Source organism: Gymnoscopelus braueri, assembly GCF_963280865.1.
Source record: "Gymnoscopelus braueri genome assembly, chromosome: 4".
NCBI classification, from domain to species: Eukaryota; Metazoa; Chordata; class Actinopteri; order Myctophiformes; family Myctophidae; genus Gymnoscopelus; species Gymnoscopelus braueri.
Window position 1 is genome coordinate 47,449,357 of NC_137605.1, and position 23,316 is coordinate 47,472,672.

At 42.0% G+C, this 23,316-nt stretch overlaps 1 protein-coding gene across 1 annotated transcript in view; it reads right to left on the reverse strand.

The window, feature by feature from the left end:
- LOC308083628 (PC3-like endoprotease variant B) overlaps nucleotides 1-23,316 on the reverse strand; it is a gene marked incomplete at its 5' end in the record, with an annotated part of 225,961 nt that overhangs the window by 185,800 nt on the left and 16,845 nt on the right. The window contains one exon of the mRNA XM_080425943.1: nucleotides 19,538-19,643. Coding sequence (XP_080282069.1) covers nucleotides 19,538-19,643 — 106 coding nt within the window. The remainder of the gene's footprint in view (nucleotides 1-19,537; nucleotides 19,644-23,316) is intronic.

The window sequence follows — 23,316 nt, forward strand, 5'->3', positions numbered from 1 at the left end:
TATATTTAAAAAAGAGACAAATACGCAGCTAATATGGTACAGAGAGAGAGAGAGAGAGAGAGAGAGAGACACACACACACACACACACAAACAAACACACACGCGCATGACTAGCTTTGAAATGGAGCAAGTTACAAAACAAATCCGAGGCAAAATATGTGATATAATATTTCAATGAGTATAAGAGCAGCCTATACTGTTATTTCCCTGTCAAAACATTTGCCATGCCTCAGATATAGATCTGAGAGATACATCAATATCAATCCGAGAATAGCTCTCTCTTTCTCTCTGCTATACGTTAAGGAGAGACCGACCCCCCCCCCCCCCCCCAGTGCCACGGAGCCTCTGTGTGTGTGTGTGTGTGTGTGTGTGTGTGTGTGTGTGTGTGTGTGTGTGTGTGTGTGTGTGTGTGTGTGTGTGTGTGTGTGTGTGTGTGTGTGTGTGTGTGTGTGTGTGTGTGTGTGTGTGTGTGTGGTGCGGTGCAGTGTGGTGCATGGTACTATAGACAGAAATACAGCCACAAGGCCTGGAAGAAAATCAATAAGAGTTTGACCCTAGTTGGACCCCTCGTTGAATGGAGAAGTTATGGGACCACGCTGGCCTTGACATTAGCTTATTTGATCTGTGTTTTCCAAGAAACAACTGCAACCCCCTCCCTCCCTCCCTCTGTTTCCTCTCGCGTTTTCTGGCTTTCTTTTCGTCTCTCTGCCTCTCTCTCTCTCTCTCTCTCTCTCTCTCTCTCTCTCATGCTCATAAACACACACTCTTGTGCACACGTGCGCACGCACCCCCACACACACACACAACGTCGGATGACAGATGCTGTGTTAGACCAGTTATACAGCCCAGTGGTTAGATTCAGCATCGGAGGAGATCTGTTACGTCTCTATGCCTGCCTCGGCCCGAACACAGTGGAAAATCCTGGGGCGTTAATTTACCTCCAAGAGCGTACAAATGGACCCGAAAGGGTCCATTTGTACGCTCTCAGAGTTAAATCAGCGCCCGAGGATCCTAACAGTGTGCCATTTACTCCCGAGCCATCAGGGAGAAGACATTCCATATATCTTTGACGGAGAATGTAACAATACTATTTACACCAATTTGGTTCAGCGAGAGAGAGAGCGAGAGAGAGAGAGAGAGAGAGAGAGAGAGAGAGAGAGAGAGAGAGAGAGAGAGAGAGAGAGAGAGTGTGGGGTGGATTTCCAGTTAATGGACAGCTTGTTTTTCTTTTCTTTCTTTTTTTTCTCTTCTAAACATTCTGTATTTCAAAATGGCCACCCTTCAGAAGGACAGATTACACTCTGTCTGGCTGCTACTCACATGCTAATAAACTCCATTACAAGACCAGTACAAAAAAAAGAAAAAGAAATAAATAAATGAAAAAGCTGCAGCTCTGCAAATGAGTCCCTCCCCACCGCCTCGTCTCTCTTTCACTCAGTCACACACACACACACACACACACACACACACACACACACACACACACACACACACACACACACACACACACACACACACACACACACACACACAGTGGGTACTGAGTCTCACCCCTTAAGACATGAACTGCTTAAACCCTATATACTACATTCTACACATAGCAAAACATTTTTTTTTTTCATTTTCACCTTTAATGACACGGCCAAAAAGTCGACACCAGAGTTTTGGCATCATCTTTAACCACATTAACTCTGGTGTCGACTTTTTGGCCATGTCATTAAAGGTGAAAATGAAAAAAAAAACACACACACACACAGGGCCGCAGGAAGGGTAGTGCGAACGGTGCGGCCGCACAGGGCCCCGCACTTGGGGGAGCCCCGCAAAAAAAAAAAAAAAAAAAAAAAAAACGCGACTTCGCACAGGGCCCCGCATTTCTCCCAGACGGCTCTGCGCGCGCGCACACGCACACACACACACACACACACACACACACACACACACACACACACACACACACAAAATCACAATATCAATACGTGTGCATGCAAATAATGTGTAATCACAACATTCCTGCATTATGCTAATGTTCGAATCATGTACAAACCTGTTACTACATAATGCTACATCTGTATGTGTGTTTTTACCCGCTTGCTGAAAGCTGGCGGGTCTACAGACAGGCTGGGCCACTTGACACCTATGCGACACCTATTTGTCATTGGCTGTCCTGTCTGTCCTTCACTACTTTAAGCCAATGGGGACACTTTCCCGTTTAAGCCAATGCCTCTCCTCCTTTGCAGCACCCGCCTCCCCTCGCCCAACCAAAGAAATGATGTTGCTCACATGTTGCAAACACAGCAGCTATTGGTGAGGGCGGCTCCAGCTAAACAACAGGCCGCTCGATGTTTGTATGGAAGAATTTCACTGTAGATGTGGACAAAAACAACGGTGGAGTGACGAGGCTAGTCGACGATTTTAGCATTGTTAGCTTGACGTCAAGCGTCATGGTTGAACTTACACCTGGTGTTTGCATTTCTCCATTTACAACTCGTACATCTACATAAACGTTCAGATTTCAAATATAAAGTGCTTATCTCATGGCTACGGGTGTTATAATTATACACGGGCCCTCATAAGTACCCGTATCTTCCGTCTCGTTGAATAAACAGCATTTTGATCCGATTGGTGGCCATTGTCTCCGTTTTTCTCAACTACGCGGCTGTAGCGGTTGGGGGGTGTATGCACTCTGATACATTATAACTCTATGAGAAAATGGCCGCCGATCGGAATAAAATGCTTTTTAATTAACAATACGGAAGATACGGGTACTTAGACCCACCCGAAATGACGTGTAACATCCGTGGCCATGGGGTAAGCACTTTATATTGCAAATCTGAACGTTTATGTAGATGTACAGGCTGTAAATGAACAAAGTGCAAACGCCATTTGCAGTTCAACAAAGACGTCACGACGACATGTAGCCGTTTATTTGCAGTGGTGGAAAGTACCTAAGTACATTTACTCAAGTACTGTACTTAAGCTCACATTCGACGCGTTGTGAGCTTGTAGATCTGCTATTTTCAAATATTTAGTACTTTTGGTACTTCAAGTACATTTTGATGCCAATACTTTTGTACTTTTACTCAAGTACAATTTTTAATTCTGGACTTTTACTTGTAACAGAGTATTTTTATATTGCAGTATTGGTACTTTTACTTAAGTAGAGAATTTGAGTACTTTTCCCACCACTGCTTATTTGGCCTTGCTTTCAAGACTCTTTTTGAAAATAGCTGATGTATTTCACCTCAAGTGGCGAAACTGGTCGTTTCTTTTGGGCTTGTTTTCATAGACCTCGTAGCTTGTTTCTCTCACAGCACAACACCAGCACTGGATTTTATCAATACATTTACTTACATCGGCAATTTGAAAATTGCCGATCTACAAGCATGCATTGTGAGCTTGTAGATCTGCTATTTTCAAATAAATATTTCATTAAATCTATTATGATGATGATTACTTAATATGCTCAATTATTTTTCTTATAATTAACCAGTTGAGGTACTTTTACTTAACTGGAGTATTTCCAATTATCAGTACTTTTACTTCTACTCAACTACATCTCACAGGCAAATATTGTACTTTTACTCCACTACAATTATTTGAAAACTTTAGTTACTTTATAGATATACACATACAACACTAGCACTGGATTGTATCAATACATTTACTTACATCGGCAATTAGAAAATTACCGATCTACAAGCATGCATTGTGAGCTTGTAGATCTGCTATTTTCAAATAAATATTGTATTAAATCTATTATGATGATGATTACTTATTATGCCTTTTTTTTACAACACAGATCCTCTATGGGGGTCCCTGGCACTAAATAAAGTGGACAGCTGACTGAAAGGTGTCAATGGGGGAGTGATTAGAGGAGTGGCTAGGCTGAATAAATTACCCATTGTTCACGCCCATTACCTGGAGCTGAGAGGTGCTCCGAAGTGACAATTCTTTAGAAGGGATTATCTCAGTTTGCACTATTATAGATAACCAGATTCAAATGATCACATCTTCTTCAAATATGTTCCAATTTTGAAAAATGCCAACTTGCGGCATAAAGCATTGTACCCAGTCACATATAACCCCCCATGCAAGATCTGTGTGAATTTGGAAAATATTCATACATTTTCCAAAAAAAAAAATCCCAGATTTTTCTAGCCGATCTACGAGCTCACAACGAGCTTGTAGATCGGCTATTTTCAAATATTCAATGTATTTCTATATAGGTTTAAACTTTAAAGTGCTTGGTGATGGAGAGATAATAATAATTAGGCCCCCCGGAAGCGGAAGCGTGCCCGCCATACAGGCGCTTCAGAGCCAGAGGAGGCGTCTACCTTTATATGTCTATGGATGACGCTATCTCCCAGCCAGTGTTGTAAAGTAACTAAGTACATTTACTCAAGTACTGTACTTAAGTACAATTTCGAGGTACTTTTACTTTACTGGAGTATTTCCAATTGTCAGTACTTTTACTTTTACTCCATTACATCTCTGAGGAAAATATTGTACTTTTACTCCACTTTCAATTATTTGAAAACTTTAGTTACCAGTTACTTTCCAGATACAAATTATTATATTATGAAACATACATTAACCACTTCAGCCCTATTTTATACCTCGGCTATTTGAAAATAGCAGATCTACAAGCTCTTCACACATCGCGACGCGTTGTGAGCTTGTAGATCGGCTATTTTCCAACATTTTTGTACTTTTACTTTTGGTACTTTAAGTATATTCTAATGCCAATATTTTTGTACTTTTACTCAAGTAAGATTTTGAACACAGGCCTTTTACTTGTAACACAGTATTTCTACATTGCAGTATTGATACTTTTACTTAAGTAAAACATTCGAATACTTTTCCCACCACTGCTCCCAGCATGCAACAGCCAGCCGTTGCCCATCTCACACATCCTTGAACTTCCCTGGACAAAATTTCCCTGTTGGGCTCAACTTTCATCCATGGTATTTCTTCAATACAAGGTCTGTTAAAAGAGGATTTTAAACCAAAGAAAGCACGATGGCTTGTTTCCATTGTGGTCCTTTGTAAAGTAAGGTAAGCCAACAACGGTAACAAGCAGCTGTGCTGTGTCTTAGATTCTTTTCCGCCTGCGTAGACAAACAAAATGCAGTGGAAAGCATCGTCAGAAATGCTTACAATAGAGGGTGGTGCGGAAAAAAACTACTACTGGGAGAATTGCACACCTGCCTATGATTTCGAAGTTCAATATAATTAACGCTTATTTAGAACGATTTTCGATGTCGAATCGTAATCGTGACACACCTAATGTACACAGAGAGACATGCGCACGCATAAACACACGCGCGCACACACAGCACGCCCCCACATCCAGAGCCCAGGCAGGCTCCCAGAGTGAGGGTGTCATCGGGGAGCAGTAAAGCATTACCCTCTGTGTGACTCGAGCCACTCCAGAAATAGCCTCTGTAATGTATTCTTGCCGCCACCGTCGCTTTTGCACAATGGTGCCCTTAATAACACACTCCATTTCTGTTGGCATAAATAAGGGCTCCATTTCCATCTTATTTCATGCAAATGAGAGCGCCGGGCGCCCAAACAGGTAGTGGGAGTAGTGTGCGTAGAGAGAGTAGTGTAGTGTGTGTAGTCGGCGAGTGTAGTGGCATGATTGGGGGGAGAGACTGAATTCAAATGAGCGTTTGCCGGTGCAGAGACCCCACAATGTGCCAACGAACGACTCCCACGCCGGCCTGCCAGCAGCGTGACAGACAACGTCACTTACCAGCCCCGCGCCCGCACAGGGGCCCATTACAGGGGCCAACGCAAAACCAATATTTATCCAGGCAAATGGTTCTCCGGAGAAAGAGAGAGAGAGAGAGAGACCATTGATACTCGTGTATGCTTACCATGGCTACCTGAGCGCATGCGCGCACGCACGAGTGCCGTGCTATGAGCTTGTAGATCTGCTATTTTTCTTAAATCGTGAAATTTTGTTTTCACGTTTTCAAGCAAACATTTGTACAATATTTTATTCAAGGGACCCCCAGAAGCAAAGATTTGAGTTACAAATGTTTGCTTTAAAAAAGTATGTATTCAAAGATTTGCAAAACATTTAAAAAAAATAGCAGATCTACAAGCTCATAGCGCGGCACTCGGTGCCGTGCTATAGGTGCCGTGCTATATCTGCTATTTTTGAATAGACAAAGAAATCTAAAAATGACAATGTGCACACGCACGCACACGCACACGCACACACACACACACACACACACACACAGTTAAATGAACACCCAGTCATCTTTCTTATTCAATCTCATTGGCAGTGGTGGACTGGACAGTAACAGTAAGTACATTATTTTAGTATCTGTACTTTACTTGAGTATTTTTTCATTTATTCTTTTGGAAGCTTATGACTTTCACATGACAAATATTGTACTTTTGACCCCGCGACATTTCTAGGAATGGAACAAAGTACACTGTGAATTAACCGCTTATATTTCAAGTATAGCGAACAATTGCAGATATACTATGCGACGCATGTACGATCTATCGCTGTTATTGATATACAGCAATACAATGCAATTGTCATTTGTGAATACTTAAGCATTTTAAAAGCAAGTACATGTAGCAACTTTCACTTGTAGTTTTTTAACTTTTCAGCATACAGTACTACCATGTACAGTATGTTCAGCAACTGTCCAGATAAGTGGTTTCCAAACGATGTACCGAGGCACACTGTTGTGCCTCGGTACACCGTTTGGAAACCAACCTCCCTTCCGTCCGCTCCCATTCTATCTCCTTGATAAAAACCTCCAGATCTCCTTTTGCCATTTTGATGCGCGATCACTCCGCAATGGCGACTCGCGTGAGAGATGTTATTGTTCCAGGCGTTAGCCAGGACCATTCATCGTCGTGCATGCGCATCCATTGTTTACATATGGGTGCTCGTCGTCAATTCTACAGCTCTAAACAGCGCAGCGTAAACGGTGAGATCGCTGGCACTAGATGTACCCTGTTTTAATAAACCTCTGGCACCTATTGAGTTAATATACAGTAGCGTCACAATCATTTTAACCACTTTAACCATTATTGTATACTTTGGCTATTCAAAAATAGCAGATATAGAAGCTCATAGCCTGAGTGCCGCGCTATGAGCGTGTTGATCTGCTATTTTTGAAAAATCCCTGGCAAAAAAATATTTTTGAGATGGGGGGTCCGCAGCCAAATACACATCATTTGGGGGGTCCCTGACATGAAAAAGTTTGAAAACCACTGCTGTATACAACTATACAAAAGTATTTTATGAACTATATCAGTACTTTGTGTGTACTATATCAGAAGTTTTCCAATACAGAGGCAACTTCCACACCCTTACAAAATATATATATTTGAACCACTTTCAACCTACATGATCAAAGATACAGTAAGTCGTGCACATCCAATAGACCTCTTGAAAGTGAGATCAAGTGATCAAAGGCATTGAAGTAGCTCACAGACACACTGTAGCTCCCTTTGCACAACTTTATTAGTTAACAAAGTTAATGTGTTTGAACCCCAGCATCCATATTCTTCGGGGAACATTCGCCAAAAGCTCACAGCACGCTGCGTTTCGAGCTTTTCGAGCTTGTAGATCTGCTACTTTTGATGCCTTTGAGTAGGGTAGGGTGTGATTTACGAGAAAAAAACACACAAAAACATAAAATATGGAGAGAAGCGGTTTCTGCCCGACAGCAAAGATATATTATAGCTACATAGGTTTTTCAGAAAACTGACGCGTGAGCTTGTAGATCTGCTATTTGAAAACACGATAAACCACAGATGTGTACACGGATTTAATGGGTTAATATGTTAACATTTTAAGCTGTTGAGGAATTGAATACATAGGACCACAATGGAAACAAGTCCCCAGGACTTTTTTTGCGTTATCCATTTAGCCTTAATGTTACAGTACTTCCACGCTGTTTACATCTTTGACTAAAGTATTCAATCAATCACAAACCTAAACCACCGGTCTAGATCAATAGTGTTCTGCTACAAGAGTCTGTGATGATGTGACTACATTCTTTTTTTAAACCCAGACACAGCTCAATATAATGTAAATGATCTGGGACAGTAGAATCAGGGTCATATCTTTCACCAAGTGAGGTAAAAAATGTAAAAGCTCATAATTGCCAGAGGCAATGCTCTCAGCAAATACTGATTATCAGGGTTGCAGATGCTGGAAGTAGGCTGTTCATTACCGTATATAGTGAGGTATGCGTGTTAAAAAAAATGCATAGATCTGACCAAAGTGAAATATTGCTTTAATTGCATTCTAAGTCAACGTAGTAAGTTGATCTCAGTAATATGTTTAATACATTTGGGAATGTACCCCCACCCCCCCAAGAGCCTTCAAGCAACTATGCATAGTAGAGGAGGAGAGGAGATATATGGGGAGAGGAGAGGAAAAAAGGAGGTTTATGGCAGTGGTTCTAAAAAAAAATCATGTCAAGGCCCCCCAAATGCCATACATATTTTCCCACAGACCCCCATCACAAGATTTGTGTTGTTAAATTTTTTGTTTTGTTTTATTAAACATTTTTAAATAATTTTTGTTCTCAATATTGCTTGAACATATAATAGCCGATCTACAAGCTCGTAGATCGGCTATTTTCAAACCAGATGCATATAGGGTTAAAGTGGCTATACTGATTTTTATGCTATATTAAATAATGTAGCTGGGGACCCCCTGGAACCCGCTCAAGGACCCCTGGGGGAGGGGGGGTCACTTTGAGAAGCACTGCTTTATGGGGGTGCATGGTGGTCAGATAAAACAGCTCCCCTCGCTTCGTGGAAAAGGTTAATGTCTCTCTCTCTCTATTTTCCCTGCCTCTCCCCTCCCTCGCTCGCCCAGCTGTGGCCTGTGTGACTTACAGCAGGTCCAGACTGCATTAGATTAAATCATAAATTACCCCACCCCCCCATCTGCATCCCCCCCTCCCTATCTCGCTCTCCCATTCTCTCCCTATCTCAATCTCCCACTTCCTTTATTCTCCTCCATTCCATTCCAGATGTACTGGTCCTACCCCCCCCCCACACACACACACACACACACACACACACAACTACGTTTTCCACTGGTTCTAATCATTAATCGCTCCACCCTCGCTTTCTCTCTCTCTCGCGCTCTCTTTTTTTTTTCTCTCTCTCTCTCTCTTTTTTTTTCTTTCTTTCTCTCTCTCTCTGGTCATATCTACTGTAGTGATTGAGCACTGTTACATTACAATAGCTTTGGCCAGCAGGACATACAGTAAGAATTCCTGTGTGTGTGTGTGTGTGTGTGTGTGTGTGTGTGTGTGTGTGTGTGTGTGTGTGTGTGTGTGTGTGTGTGTGTGTGTGTGTGTGTGTGTATGTGTATGTGTGTGTGTGTACATGTGTGTGTGTGTGTGTGTGTGTGCGTGCGTGCGTGTCTGTAACTTTACATGTGGCCCTATGACAGTGGGTCTCAAAGTGGGGTCCTTGAGAAGGTTCCCAGGGGGTCCCTGCAGCATCATATACACCCGCTATTTGTAAATAGACGATCTATAAGCTCACAACACAGACAGCATTTTGCGACATATTGTGTGCATTTTCAGAGCATGTTCATTTAAATGATCAATCAATCGATTGTGTTCCGGCTTGAATCAGTGGAACTATAACATAGTATACTTCAGCACCTATTTACCACGATCACAAAGAAAACTCATTTTTCAAGGTTTTAAAGAAAGAAACATACCATGATATTTCTTTTACATGTATATGTTTTTCTCTATTAATGTTATGTTATCAGTAAAGCCTTAAGTGTTTGCCAATTATTTGGGAGACCACTTCCAATATCCTCATGGTGTGATATCCTACAGAGCAGATCCTCTGAGCAGGTACACAACTGAGCTACTGTATGATAGTAGTAGAGAAGAAATAAACAAGAGAAAATCCCTCGGTCCATCCGAGGAACCAAGGACAGGCACGCACTCGCACACACACACACACACACAATATATAGAGTGACCCCGCTATTGGCAGCTCTCTTTCTCCCTCCTCCTCCTCCTCTCCCCTTCCACCACCACCTTATCCTTGCCCTCCTCTCTCTGTCTCTCTCTCTCTGTCTCTCTCCCTCTCTCTCCCCCCCTCGCCGTGTGAAATCAAATTTCCATGTGGCGGCCGTATCTGTTGCACAGCGAGGTGATTTATCAGGGATGCAAAGAGCATGCAGAAACAATCTTTATTACATCCATTTCCTGCTTGTCAGCCGGGATCATGTTGGCTGTTCATTAAAGGCGCGGCGCAGGTGAGGAGAATGCGTCCCGATGCCTTGATAGATTGTCTGCTCCCCCGTGGTGACAGCGGCTGGATGGATTGAACAGCGGGGGGGGGGCGGGGGGAGGAGGGGAGGAAAAGCGCTGACTCCAACCCCCCCCCCCCTTCGCCCCCAATCAGACAGCTTTTTACATGGCCGCCGGTGTCATTTCCAAGCCGTCCACATGCACGTAAACGTAAACACACATACATAGGCTACTCATCCACGTGCACGTCAACACACATACTCATCCACGTGCACGTAAACACACATACATAGGCTACTCATCCACGTGCACGTAAACACTGCACACTCATCCACGTGCACGTAAACACACATACATACTCATCCACGTGCACGTAAACACACATACATACTCATTCACGTGCACGTAAACACACATACATACATCCACGTGCATCCTATACTCAGGGTTAGAAAATCCTTTGGAAAATGGGCGCACACAAAAGATGCACAAAAGATGCATCACTGTACAGAATGATGTCACCACTGTACAGAATGATGTCACCGCTGTACAGAATGATGTCACCACTGTACAGAATGATGTAAAGGATGATGTCACTACTGTAAAGAATGATGTCATCATTGTAAAGATGATGTCACCACTGTAAAGAATGATGTCATCATTGTAAAGATGATGTCACTACTGTAAAGAATGATGTCATCATTGTAAAGATGATGTCACCACTGTAAAGAATGATGTCATCATTGTAAAGATGATGTCACCATACTGTAAAGAATGATGTCATCATTGTAAAGATGATGTCACTACTGTAAAGAACGATGAAAAGCTGAAAACTGAATTTCTCCGGCAGGATCAAATGGGTCTAATTATCATATTGATCTGGCTCCTCTCTCTCCTAAGACGGTGACCAGACATCCCGAGTCCCAACCAATATCTCTAAAACACTATAATGTCCTGGTTTTCAACATTCACTACCGCATTTCATCAAAGTTAAAATAATAACTTGTTTTGAGTGCTTACATAGATGTTTATCATGTTCTAATCTGTTGAAAGGTGCAGTCACTCACTAGGTGTGATAAGTGGCAAAATAATTGTCCCCCATCCTGATAACATCGGGTGGAAATGAAAATAAAATAAAAATAAATTGTCTACTGTAAAATACAGCAGATGTACAAGCTCACAACGCGTCGCACCACAACGCGTTGTGAGCTTGTATATCGGCAATTTTTGCTAGTTAGAAATCGGATTTCAAGTGAATAAGAGGGAAAATATGGTCACTTTATTATTATATTATATTATGCTAAACAAAACCAAAACACTGACAATATGCAAAATGCATACAGTGGTCCCCTACAACATGACCGTACCGTGCACTACATGGAGGAGACCACGTGCACTGTTCACGTGAACACACACTCAGAACATCAAGTATACAACGCTTCCTTTTACAGCAGCTACGTAAGCCTTCATAATCAGTCATAAAAAGGGTTTTATCACAACTCATCCTACATCAGCAGCTATACAGTACTCTATAGCCTATATGAACACATGGTCTTAAACTATAGGACGCTGGTTGTTTCAGTGGGCTAATTGTATTGAAGTTTTACACTGACACAGTCCATTCCCAATACACTACCACACCTATACTGTTGGACTTTCTAAACTATTCCAAGGCTGTAACTATCCGTAATTATTTTCTAATAGAATATTCTATAAATTAACTGAATAATGGAGAAGCATATTTTTAAATACTGTATATATATATTCTTGAAAGAATTATATCAACCAATAGATTAACCACTTAAGCGTTGTCAGCAATAGTTAAAGTAGCCGATCTACAGGCTCACAACGTGTTGCAATACGACACGTAATTTTTTTAAACATCTGGCTCATGACATGCCCAAAATAGGGATTATTTTATGTAAATATCGATTATTGATTAGTTTTTAGTTTTTTTTTAATCAATTAAATCGATTAGTTCGATTAACTGTTGCACCTACTGTGGACCGGCAGGGGGTTTGTAAAATGAAGGAGAAAAAAAGTGTGGATTCCATCTGTGACGGCTTCCCTAGGTACTGTCTCTGAGTCACAGACACAATACATTAAACTGACTCAAATCTCTACGTTTCCTGTATTCGATGTGATATCGTCTCTGTCGGGCAGAAACCTCTTAACTCCATATTCTAACTTTTCTTAGTAAATTAATGCCCTACTTGATCATATACTACAGCGTCAAACAAAAGCACCAAAAGTAGCAGATCCACAAGCTCGAAACGCGGCGCGAAGCGACGCGTTTGTTGATCTGCTACTTTTGGTACTTTTGAATTTGAATCCTGTAAGAAGTAACAGTTTTGGATATATGAGGTTTCCGCCAGACAGAGACGATATTCAACGTGATATATTAATGTCACACAGACGGGGGAAAAAACGTATAAAAAATTGGGCATTTCTATCCACTTTGCAGAGTGATATCATATGACACAAAACAACCTCACTGGAGAAGAATCAGCTCAGTGAATTATCTTCATCTCCACTCCACTCCATGGGTGGATCTCAGGGCTGGAAGGAGTACTCAGATTGTGTTTTTACTTACTGTAAGTAAAAGTAGCTATACCACAATGTAGAAATACTATTACGTATAAGTAAAAGTCCTGCATTCAAAATTTTACTTGAATAAAAGTGCAAAAGCACTGGCATCAAAATATACTTAAAAGTACTTAAAGCAACACGTTGTGAGTTTGCAGATCAGCTATTTTCTAATAGATGAGGTAACTTGTAACAAAAGCTATCAAAGGGGAATAAAAAGTACAATATTTACCTCTGAGATGTAGTGGAGTAGAAGTATAAAGTATCGTAAATGGAAACACTCAAGTAAAGTAAAAACACCTAAAATGTTTATTTAAGTACAGCACTTGAGTAAATGTACTTAGTTACTTTCCACCACTGATTACTCTCTCTCTCTGTCTCTCTCTCTGTCTCCATAATGTCGTCGTCCCCCCCATCAGTGTCCTGGTGCTATGTGCGTCCCGTGTCATTGTGTGTATCAATGACATCCAATGACAGCGGTGTAAGCATGCATCGATCCAGCAGTACATTTGGGTGTCCCAGCCAGGGTGGGGGGGGTGGTGGACGGTGGACGGTGGCGGCCGGCGTTGAAAGCTGCATGACAGGGGGACACTTTGGGCCATGGAGGGAGGGGAGGGGAGGGGAGGGGGAGAGACACAGGGTAGACAGAAGCATTTAGCTGATGAATCTACCGTCCCCTCCCCGGCGGCACGGCTCCTCTCAACCCACCCACCCACCCACTCACCCGTCATAGCGATCAGACCGCCGTCTAATGACCAGTGTTTATGTTGATGTGCGCCGCGCGTGACGCAAAACCTTGTCTTGTCTCATTTACGGCCATGAGCGCCGCTTGTATTATATACCTCCGCTTGAAGGAGGGGTTTGATGAAGGACGTTTGCCACTGGACTCAGATCTGTCATTGTGAGCGGTGCGGGCCGCGGCGCTTTGTAATGTCCCGTGTTTTAGGGCTCATGCCAAGAGTCCATGAAATAGTGAAATAAGTGAGCTAATGCCACGTCTATCTAATGGCCCAAGGAAAGGCTATGATGCAGAAGACGGAGTGATACAAATAGGCAAAGACACAAACACACGTGGACGCGCGGGCGGGCAAGCAGCCGAGCACACACGCACGTAAACACACAGAAATTGAAGGCAGCAGCAGCACCGTGAATTTGATTGAGCCGTGCGCGGCGTGCAGAGAGCCCGGGTAGGAGATCCAGATTACATTATAGGTCTAAAAGAGAGGGATGAACGGATAGGGTAGAAAACAGAGAGAAAGATACAGAGAGAGAGAGAGAGAGAGAGAGAGAGAGAGAGGCAAGGGGGGAGGGGAGGATTCTCGCACTAAGAACAATTATTTATTTCATTGCGATATTAAAATCGATAAGCATCGATTCAAAGGTGGCTAAAGGTGATGTGTGTGTACATGATCCTTTACATCTGGGAGGCAGGCTGTCTAAGAGAGAGAGAGAGAGAGAGAGAGAGAGAGAGAGAGAGAGAGTCAGAAGAAGTGATATAAAGTAGAGGAGAGAGAGAGCAGGAAAGAGGCAGAGAAGGCTGGCAGAGGGGTGGCTTAACAAAGAGAGATGGTAAAGAGGAGAACGTGGCACAGAGGAAATGAAAGGAGGGTGAGAGAGAAAGAGAGAGAGGAAGGGAGAATCCTTCCTGGTGGAATCAATACAGAGAGGTGGAGCACAGTACAATAGCCTCGGAGGAGAGGAGATTCAGTGGTGCAAGTCTAATACTCACGCACACACACGCATGCACACACACACCATCCGTCTGTGAATCTTTTTGCTTTTGCTTGTTCCTGACATTTCCCTCTATATCCTTCCTCTGTATAATCTCTCTCTCTCTCTCTCTCTATGCATGCATAGATACAGAGCAGAGAGAAGACCCTCTGCCCACAGCAACACGCCATAACTTCAGCCCACTTTTGTATGGAAAACACAACCTAGGGAGTGCAGTTCAGCTGCATGCATGATAACATTGGACACAAACACACGCACGCACGCACGCACGCACGCACGCGCGCACGCACGCACGCACGCACGCACGCACGCACGCACGCACGCACGCACGCACTCTCATCCTCTCTTGACTGTCCATCTGAGCTTGTATTTTGTGCATGACACTGTTGTGTAACAACATATAAAATAATGCTTAAGTGCATAATTGATTCATTGATTTATACTTTAAAGATAACATAAGATACTGTATGAATCTATATCAAACGAAAAATAATCGATATAATAATCACTAAGGAAATAATCTGTAGTTGCAGACAGTCCTAAGAGAAATGAAGAACATCTCACATCTGCTCAACACACACCCACAAGGAAGGAAGAGGAAGGCCTCAGAAGTGACAAATGGTTATAAATGAAGTTTGTTGAATGAGTAATATGACACTACATTATTAATGTTCTACAGCAGGATGGAGGTGAAACATTTACAGTACCATAGTACAGTGGTTTTCAACCTTTTCAGGCCACGACCCCCCAAAACTGTAGATCTGCTATTTTCACTACTTTTGCGCGACACTCTTGAGGGATGAAGTACGGCATTAATTTACGAAAAAACACACAAAGTTGAAATATGGTGATACAAGGTTTCTGACCGACATATACACAGAGTGTATTTCATTTCATTTTAGCAGCTAGTAGACACATTTGGGTTACCCAGTGCCCACTTTTTTTCTGTACTTACAGATTAGGGACTATAGTCTTGAGGAATGTACCCTTATACATGTCACTGACACAGTCCACTATCAGGGACATCATTAGTCCATTAAGACCGGGAACGCATCTGTGTGCCATTTTTAGATTTCTTTGGCTATTCCAAAAATAGCAGATCTACAAGCTCATAGCGCGGCACCGAGTGCCGCGCTATGAGCTTGTAGATCTGCTATTTTTGGAAAATAATCGTGAAAATGTGTGCAAATCTTTGAATATATATATACATTTTAACTCAACTCTTTGCTTCTGGGGGGTCCATGGAACAACATATTTTGAGATGGGGGTCCGCGGCCAATTACATATAATTTCGGGGGTCTTTGACATGACATTTTTTTTTAGAACCACTGAAGACATTTGTAGAATCCCCAGAAGCAAAGATTTGAGTTAAAAATGTTCACTTTAAAAAAGTATATATTCAAAGATTTGCACAAATTCTCACGATTAAAACAAATAAATAGCAGATCTGATATTTTTGAATAGCCCAAAGACACCTAAAAATGACACAGATGCGTTCCCGGTCTTAATGGGTTAAGCTGTCTCTTTTTTCCCCAAACCTTATTTCAGAGCTTTATATGAATTTACGAGAGGGTAAGGTGGATACCTCAGGTATACGAATAAGGTGGGAAAGGGAACTGGGAACCCAGATATCTGAAGAGCAATGGAACGGTTCTCTTTTACAGATTCATAGATGCTCTATCAATGCAAGACATTGTCTTGTGCAATTTAATATTGTTCACAGGCTACACTACTCAAATGTCAAACTGCATAGAATATTCCCTTCTGTGTCACCACTGTGTGAGAAATGTGATTCTGGTGAGGCCACTCTGGCGCATTGTTACAGGCCTAAAATTCAGAACTATTGGATCAATGTTTTTAACACTATCTCTACAATACTGTCACTGCAAATTACCCCAGACCCTCAAACCATCATCTTTAATAATTCTGCGACCATGAGTGGTCTAACCATGGTTCACAGATGTTTTCTAAATCTTTGCCTTATGTCTGCTAAGAAATGTACACTACTGCTGTGGAAAGAGAAAGAAGGACCCAGTGTCAAAATGTGGTTTGCTGACCTTGTGAATACACTGGAGGTAGAGAGGATTCGATATCTGAAATGAGATCAAACAGATAAGTTTGATCTAATATGGCAACCTTTTATTCAGTACCTGAGGGAAATTGCCAACAACTAACGTTGACTATCATCATACACTATCTGGATCTCAGGGCTATGATTTTAGTTTTTTCTGTTTCTTTCTTTTAAGTCTTAATCCTTATTTCATTTTTATTATGTATTTTTCTGTCTTGTGTTCATGTTCTACTTGCTCTTTGGTTCATTACTAGGGTGGGAGTGTCTATACCTATGTGTTATCTTTACTAATTGCTATCATTGTTATTTTTAGACTTATTCTCATATACAATAATATTTCAGTCTCATTGTCTCTCCAGCTCTTGCAGAAAACACATTTTCAGGTTCGGGATACCAATTTTACCCAATCAGGATAGAGAACGCACACAGGATACAGGATAAACAAGTGATGACACAAATAAACGAACACGAACACTAGATAAATGGTTACTCTCTCCTGATTGGCTGAAAATGTGCATCCCACCTGAAAAAAAATCGGTTCATTGAAGAGCTGGAGAGATGCAGGGAATTCTGTTACTGAACAAACACTCTATAGCAATGATTACATTCAGAATACAGTGCTTTAACCTTTTAACAAAAAACCTTTTGTTTTCACAAAACAATTTCACTTACCCTACCTTTAAATTAACACTGAGGACATATACTGTACATTATTAAAGGGCCACATTTTCTAATCATGAAAATGTACACAAATGTGCCACCTTTTAATCACACACGCACACGCGCACAAGCACACACACACACACACGCGCGCGCGCGCGACAACAACACACTCTCTGCTCCAGCTCTATCAGCACTTGAGACTAGCGAAGGCTTCAATTAGTTCTTGATGAATGAACCCATAAGATGGTGTTCTCTCATTTCCCTTGTTGCCAGATATCCCAGCAATCACAGAGAAATGAGTTCTCACCGTGGCGTGACTGAGACGGAGACAGAGAGACAGAGAGAGGGGAGCCGCCACTCCGCTCCATCATCGGTATATACCTACCTTTAAGCCGTTAAGACCTGAGGCCGATTCTACCAATGCCTTCTAAATCAGTAGTTCTCACACTTTCAAGATGTTTAAAAAATGTAAAAAATAAAATAAATAAAAAAGCAGATGTGCAAGCAGCGCTTGTACAGCTTGTCTAAAATGACAATCTTAAATGACACAGAAGCTTTACCGGTTTTAATGGGTTTAAGCCTGAGTTACACTTATTTCACATTTTCATTTCCCCTACTGAACTGGCTATTTAGCTTTTAGGAGCCTACCTGCAAAATGTCTTAATATTAAAACATATCAAAATCCATGGCCTAATACATATAAATTTGGGGGTCCTTGACGTAAAAAAAACGTGTTTTTTTTTACCATGAGGGGGCCGCCAAGACGCTGCGTTCGGGCCGCATGCGGCCCGCGGGCCGCGGGTTGAGTAGCGCTGAGCTAAAGATAGGGCATTTCATGATAATATCAAATAAACAGAATAAAAGTTATCCAAGAATGCAGCAACGGTAACAACAGGCAGTGATAAAAAAGAAAAATGTAATAAAATAAAATAAAACTCAGGAGGTGGGGGGTTAGATGGTATTTGTAATAGAAGAATGATTTTCAGACACCCAGAGGGAAAACAAACATTAGCAAAGTGACATTGCAGCTAATTAGAGGAACAGCCAGCGCTAGTGGCTAACTGCTAATGAGCACTTAGCATCTACTACTGTATAGTAGTGGAGACCAAGAACGCTACCATGAAATATAACTTTAACCCATTAAGGCCTGAGGTTCCGATTCTACAAAATGTCTTCTAAATCCCACAAAGTTTTCTGAAAAAATTACTTTATCAGTGGTTCTGAAACTTTTTCATGTCAAGGACCTCCAAAATTATATGTATTTGGCCGCAGACCCACATCTGAAAATATTTTGTTCCAGGGACCCACCATTAGCAAATAATTGAGTTAAAAATGTTAAAAAAATATATATATTCAAAGATTTGCAAAAATGTTCACGATTTAAAAAAAATAAGGAAATCTATCTACAATCTACAATCTATCTACAGATTTATCTACAAACTCATAGCGCGGCACTCGGTGCCACACTATGAGCTTGTATATCTGCTATTTTTTAATAGCCAAAGTATAAATTAATGGTTTAAGTGGTTACACAGATGCGTTCCCGGTTTTAATAGGTTAAGCTAAGCTCTGTACAAGTTACATTTTACAGTAAGAGGTAGACAACTTGCATGCATGCGTGCGTGTGTGCGCACCACGCGTGTAATAATAATAATATAGTCCACACTCCTTTGTGGTATTTGTCGCTGCAAATTTGCATACACAGTGAAATGAGGTAACTGCATTTTACCCATCCTAAGTAACAGGGGCAGCGCCTCTGGGAGCAGTTAGGGGTTAAGTGTCTTGCTTGAGACACTTTGACACTTTTGTCGCATTCCTAAGCCAATAATTTGATGATAATAAAAAAGATGCTTATGTATCCGGTAGGAGACACAAAGGAGACTCTTTGTCTCTCCTACCGGATAGACCACTGGTCATCAAATGATTGGATATTAGACAAAAAACAAAAAATCTCCATTAATTCAATGCTTCATGGGGTGTGTATATTCATAGGAAATAAGTAATTTTTGGGGTGAATTATTCCTTTAACTAAAGTCTTTGCATCTGGAGGTCCCTGGCACAAAATATTGTGGAGATGGGGGGGTGGGTGATGGTTCGCAGCCAAATATATACTGTATCATTTTGGAGGTCCTTGAAATTGAAAAGTTTGAGAACTACCGCTCTAACCACTCAGCTATGGCCGCCGCCCCCACACCTGTTTCAGACTCACCATCATCTATGATGCTGACCACGACTCCACTGCCGGTGATGTTCCTGATCCACACTGGCATCACGTTCAGGTCAAACCCACTGCTGCTGTATTCACCCTGTGTAAACTGAACACACACACACACATGTTTGTATTTCTATACTTGTGAGGACGTCAATGTCGTAGGCAGTGTTGATGTGTTTGACAGCACATTTTGATTTAGTTTTAGTTATAGTCTTTTGAATAAAATTGCATTTAGTTTTAGTCATAATTTACCTCAAATGTCTTAGTTTTTGTCTAGTTTTAGTGGACTAAATATCATAACATTTCAGTCCACTAAATCTACAGTTGATTTAGTGGACTAAAATGTATTTTGGAGGGGCCTTGATGGCGTCGTAATGGCTGATTTTACACTTGGTATAGCATGCTGAAATTTTTCGATCTACAAGCTCACAACGCGTTGCGTTGCCACGCGTTGTGAGCTTGTAGATCTGCTATTTTCAGAGCGCAACACCCAAGCGCAACCAAACCTAAAATTACTTCAGTCCTTCAGTTCTACTGGATCTCTTCCCCACTAGTACCTCCCTAACATTTTTAGTTTTTGTCAGTGAAAAAACAGACATTTTTCGTCATAGTTTTAGTCGACGAAATCAACACTGTACTACAGTATACTTGTGAGGACGTCAACGTCGTAGGACAGGGATTTTATGAATGCCTGAGGAAGGTCGTGTGTGTGGTCGAAACGTTGCCTTAATAAATCATCCTACAGAACATGTACCTTGCAAGTGGCAGTGTGCGGGTGATCTTTTATTGTTGATGTTCACAGTTTCACTCCCGCTTTTAGACTTTTAATCAGGGTGTGGGAATGCTTTGAATCGATCATGAATGCCTTTTAAAAAAAGTTTTTTGTTTTTCTTGTGTGCCATTTTTCTACCTAATCCTAAAGCTGAAAATAGCAGATCCACACGACACATTGTGAGCTTGTAGATTGCCATGAAAGTTCATGGGAACGTTATCATAGTTCCTCAAATTATTCTTAAAGAAATATAAATGAAAGGTTAACCTATTTAGACCTGAGGCCGATTTTAAAGACGCCTTCTAAATCCTAACCTAAGTTTTCCGAAAAAACGTCTATTTAAAAAAAGAAAGCAATTTAGAAAAATCATCTAAAATGACACAGATGCTTAACCGGTTTTAAAGTTATAACAACGTATAGGCTTTCCAGGTCTAGGTCGTCTTATACTGGCATTATGTAGCTACGTAGATACTGTAGTAGCTTAAACTGGACTAGGTTTTAGCTTGCAAATGTAATTTTGGTTGTCAAACCATCTCTAAGGATTATACTGTATAACCAGCCTCAGAAGTATAACATAGTTCCATTTTTCTCTCATAAACTAGCAAGCAAATATCACCCCCCGATATACCGTACTGGCACAAACCCAAACAGTTGTACACATTTAAACATGCACACACACACACACACACACAGGCAAGCATTCTGCCACATACACAGAGATGGCTGAGCTCAGCAGCCAATCGATATGAGCGATACTCTTGAGTGACACGCGAGTGTGTAATCTGACAGAGCCGAGGGGGGAGGGGGAGGGGGCGGGGTTAGAGGCCTGCGTTGATTCGCCGTGGCAACAGATTGATTGACACCTGGGCTCTCTCTGGGCTGAGACGGAGAGGGCGAGAGACGGAGGGGAGAGAGAGAGAGAGGGACGGACGAGGGAGGGGTGGCAGAGATGAATGGGGAGGGAGAGAGAGAAAGAGAGAGAGAGAGAGAGAGAGAGAGAGAGAGATTGATGGACGATGGCGGAGGTGAAGGAATTTTACGTGATTGGTTTATTCCTCTGTTTCCCAAACAATGGGTCACACAACCATTTGTATGGGTCGCGACTCGCGACTGAATATGCCCTTTTTATGTTTCCTATATTTTCAAAATAAATTCAAAAGAATTTCAGCAATACATCCAAATTTGTGTATAAATTTATATGCAAATTATTTTTATGATTCCTTATGTGTATATTGTATTTTTGATGACAAAACTGCTTGTGTACAAGATGACAAAAAAATAGAAAATATGCAAGGGATAATTGACGGCGAGTCGGTCATTGTTGAGAAATAACCCCCGACAGCCAGGGTGATTAGACTTTATCACCTTGAAGGGGTTTATTTCTCAACAATGACTGGCTCGCCGTCAATTATCCCGCTTATAACACGGCTAATTAATAAAGACATTCATAAATTGCCCCAAAAGTAACATAAAACGAAGGATTTCATTGCTTACGGTAATGAAAGCAGTCCATTAATTTATGCCAGTTGCGTCCATGCAGTGCAACGAGTCGCCTTGAAAAACAACGGGAAGTGTTGATAAAATAGAATCAATATTCGGTTACTGCATTGTCTATTTCTCACTTCAAATGTTTTCAGAAACATTCTTGAGAGCAACGTTTAGCTGTGAATGACATTGTGTATTTGTTTACATGGCTGTCATGTTGGATACGGCACAAAAATCAAGCAGCGCAGCAGGTGCTCTGAGTCTTTGATTAGACAGCGGTCTGTCATTGAGCTCATCGGTCATGATTCAAAAATAACACCGCTGAATTTGGTGATTGACCAATCAGAAGACCAAGACGTGTAATAGATAAATGTGGGTCCTGTGGGGTGGAAACACCAAATGTATCTTTTGGGTCTTGAGCTGCAAAGTTTGGGAACCAATGGTTTATTCACTTCGATGACATGCCTACCCATCTTTGTTTTCCTCTCTATGTCTGTCTGTCTGACTACATATATTATAAATGTTATAACACAAGCTGCTACTAAATGAGGTCCAGAGTTCCAGTGTCTTCTCTCTCTCTCCCCGTCTGTCTCTCTCTGTTGTGTTTAATCAGCCTCTGGTGGACGAGGATATTGATTGAGGGTCGGTAATCGGCTCAGGGTTGGCAGCCTGCCAGGCCCAGGTGTGTGTGTGGTTGCGTGCCCCTCTGTGTATTTATGCACGTGTGTGTGTGTGTGTGTGTGTGTGTGTGTGGGGGGGAGATTTGTTTTCAATATTTGTGTATGCCAAGGTGTGCTCTGATGCAAGGTGGGTGAAGACGCGCGCGCACGCACGCACGCACGCACGCACGCACGCACGCACGCACGCACGCACGCACGCACACACACACACACACACACACACACACACACACACACACACACACACACACACACACACACACACACACACACACACACACACACACACACACACACACACACACACACACACACACACACACACACACACACACACACACACACACAGGGAAGTCAAGGTGCAGAATGTCACATTTCTGTCTCTCTCTCTCTCTCACAAACACACACACATGTGCGTGCAAACACAGTGCAGGTGGACTCCTGTGTGTGTGTGTGTGTGTGTGTGTGTGTGTGTGTGTGTGTGTGTGTGTGTGTGTGTGTGTGTGTGTGTGTGTGTGTGTGTGTGTTGTTTAGACAACCAGGGTCCATGAGGAGCTTTGTTCAAAGCTGCTCAAATCCATAACCTGGCTGAAAGTATGCTGTAGACAACTATGGCTCTGTTTACTGGTGTGTGTGTGTGTGTGTGTGTGTGTGTGTGTGTGTGTGTGTGTGTGTGTGTGTGTGTGTGTGTGTGTGTGTGTGCGCGCGCGCATGTGTCTGTGTGTGGGGGGGTATGTTACCGTTTTCCCAACAGTATGTTAAACTTGGTTGTACAGCGATTTCACACACCAAAAAATAGCTGAGCTTGAAGATCGGCAATTTCGTCTATGTTCAATGTC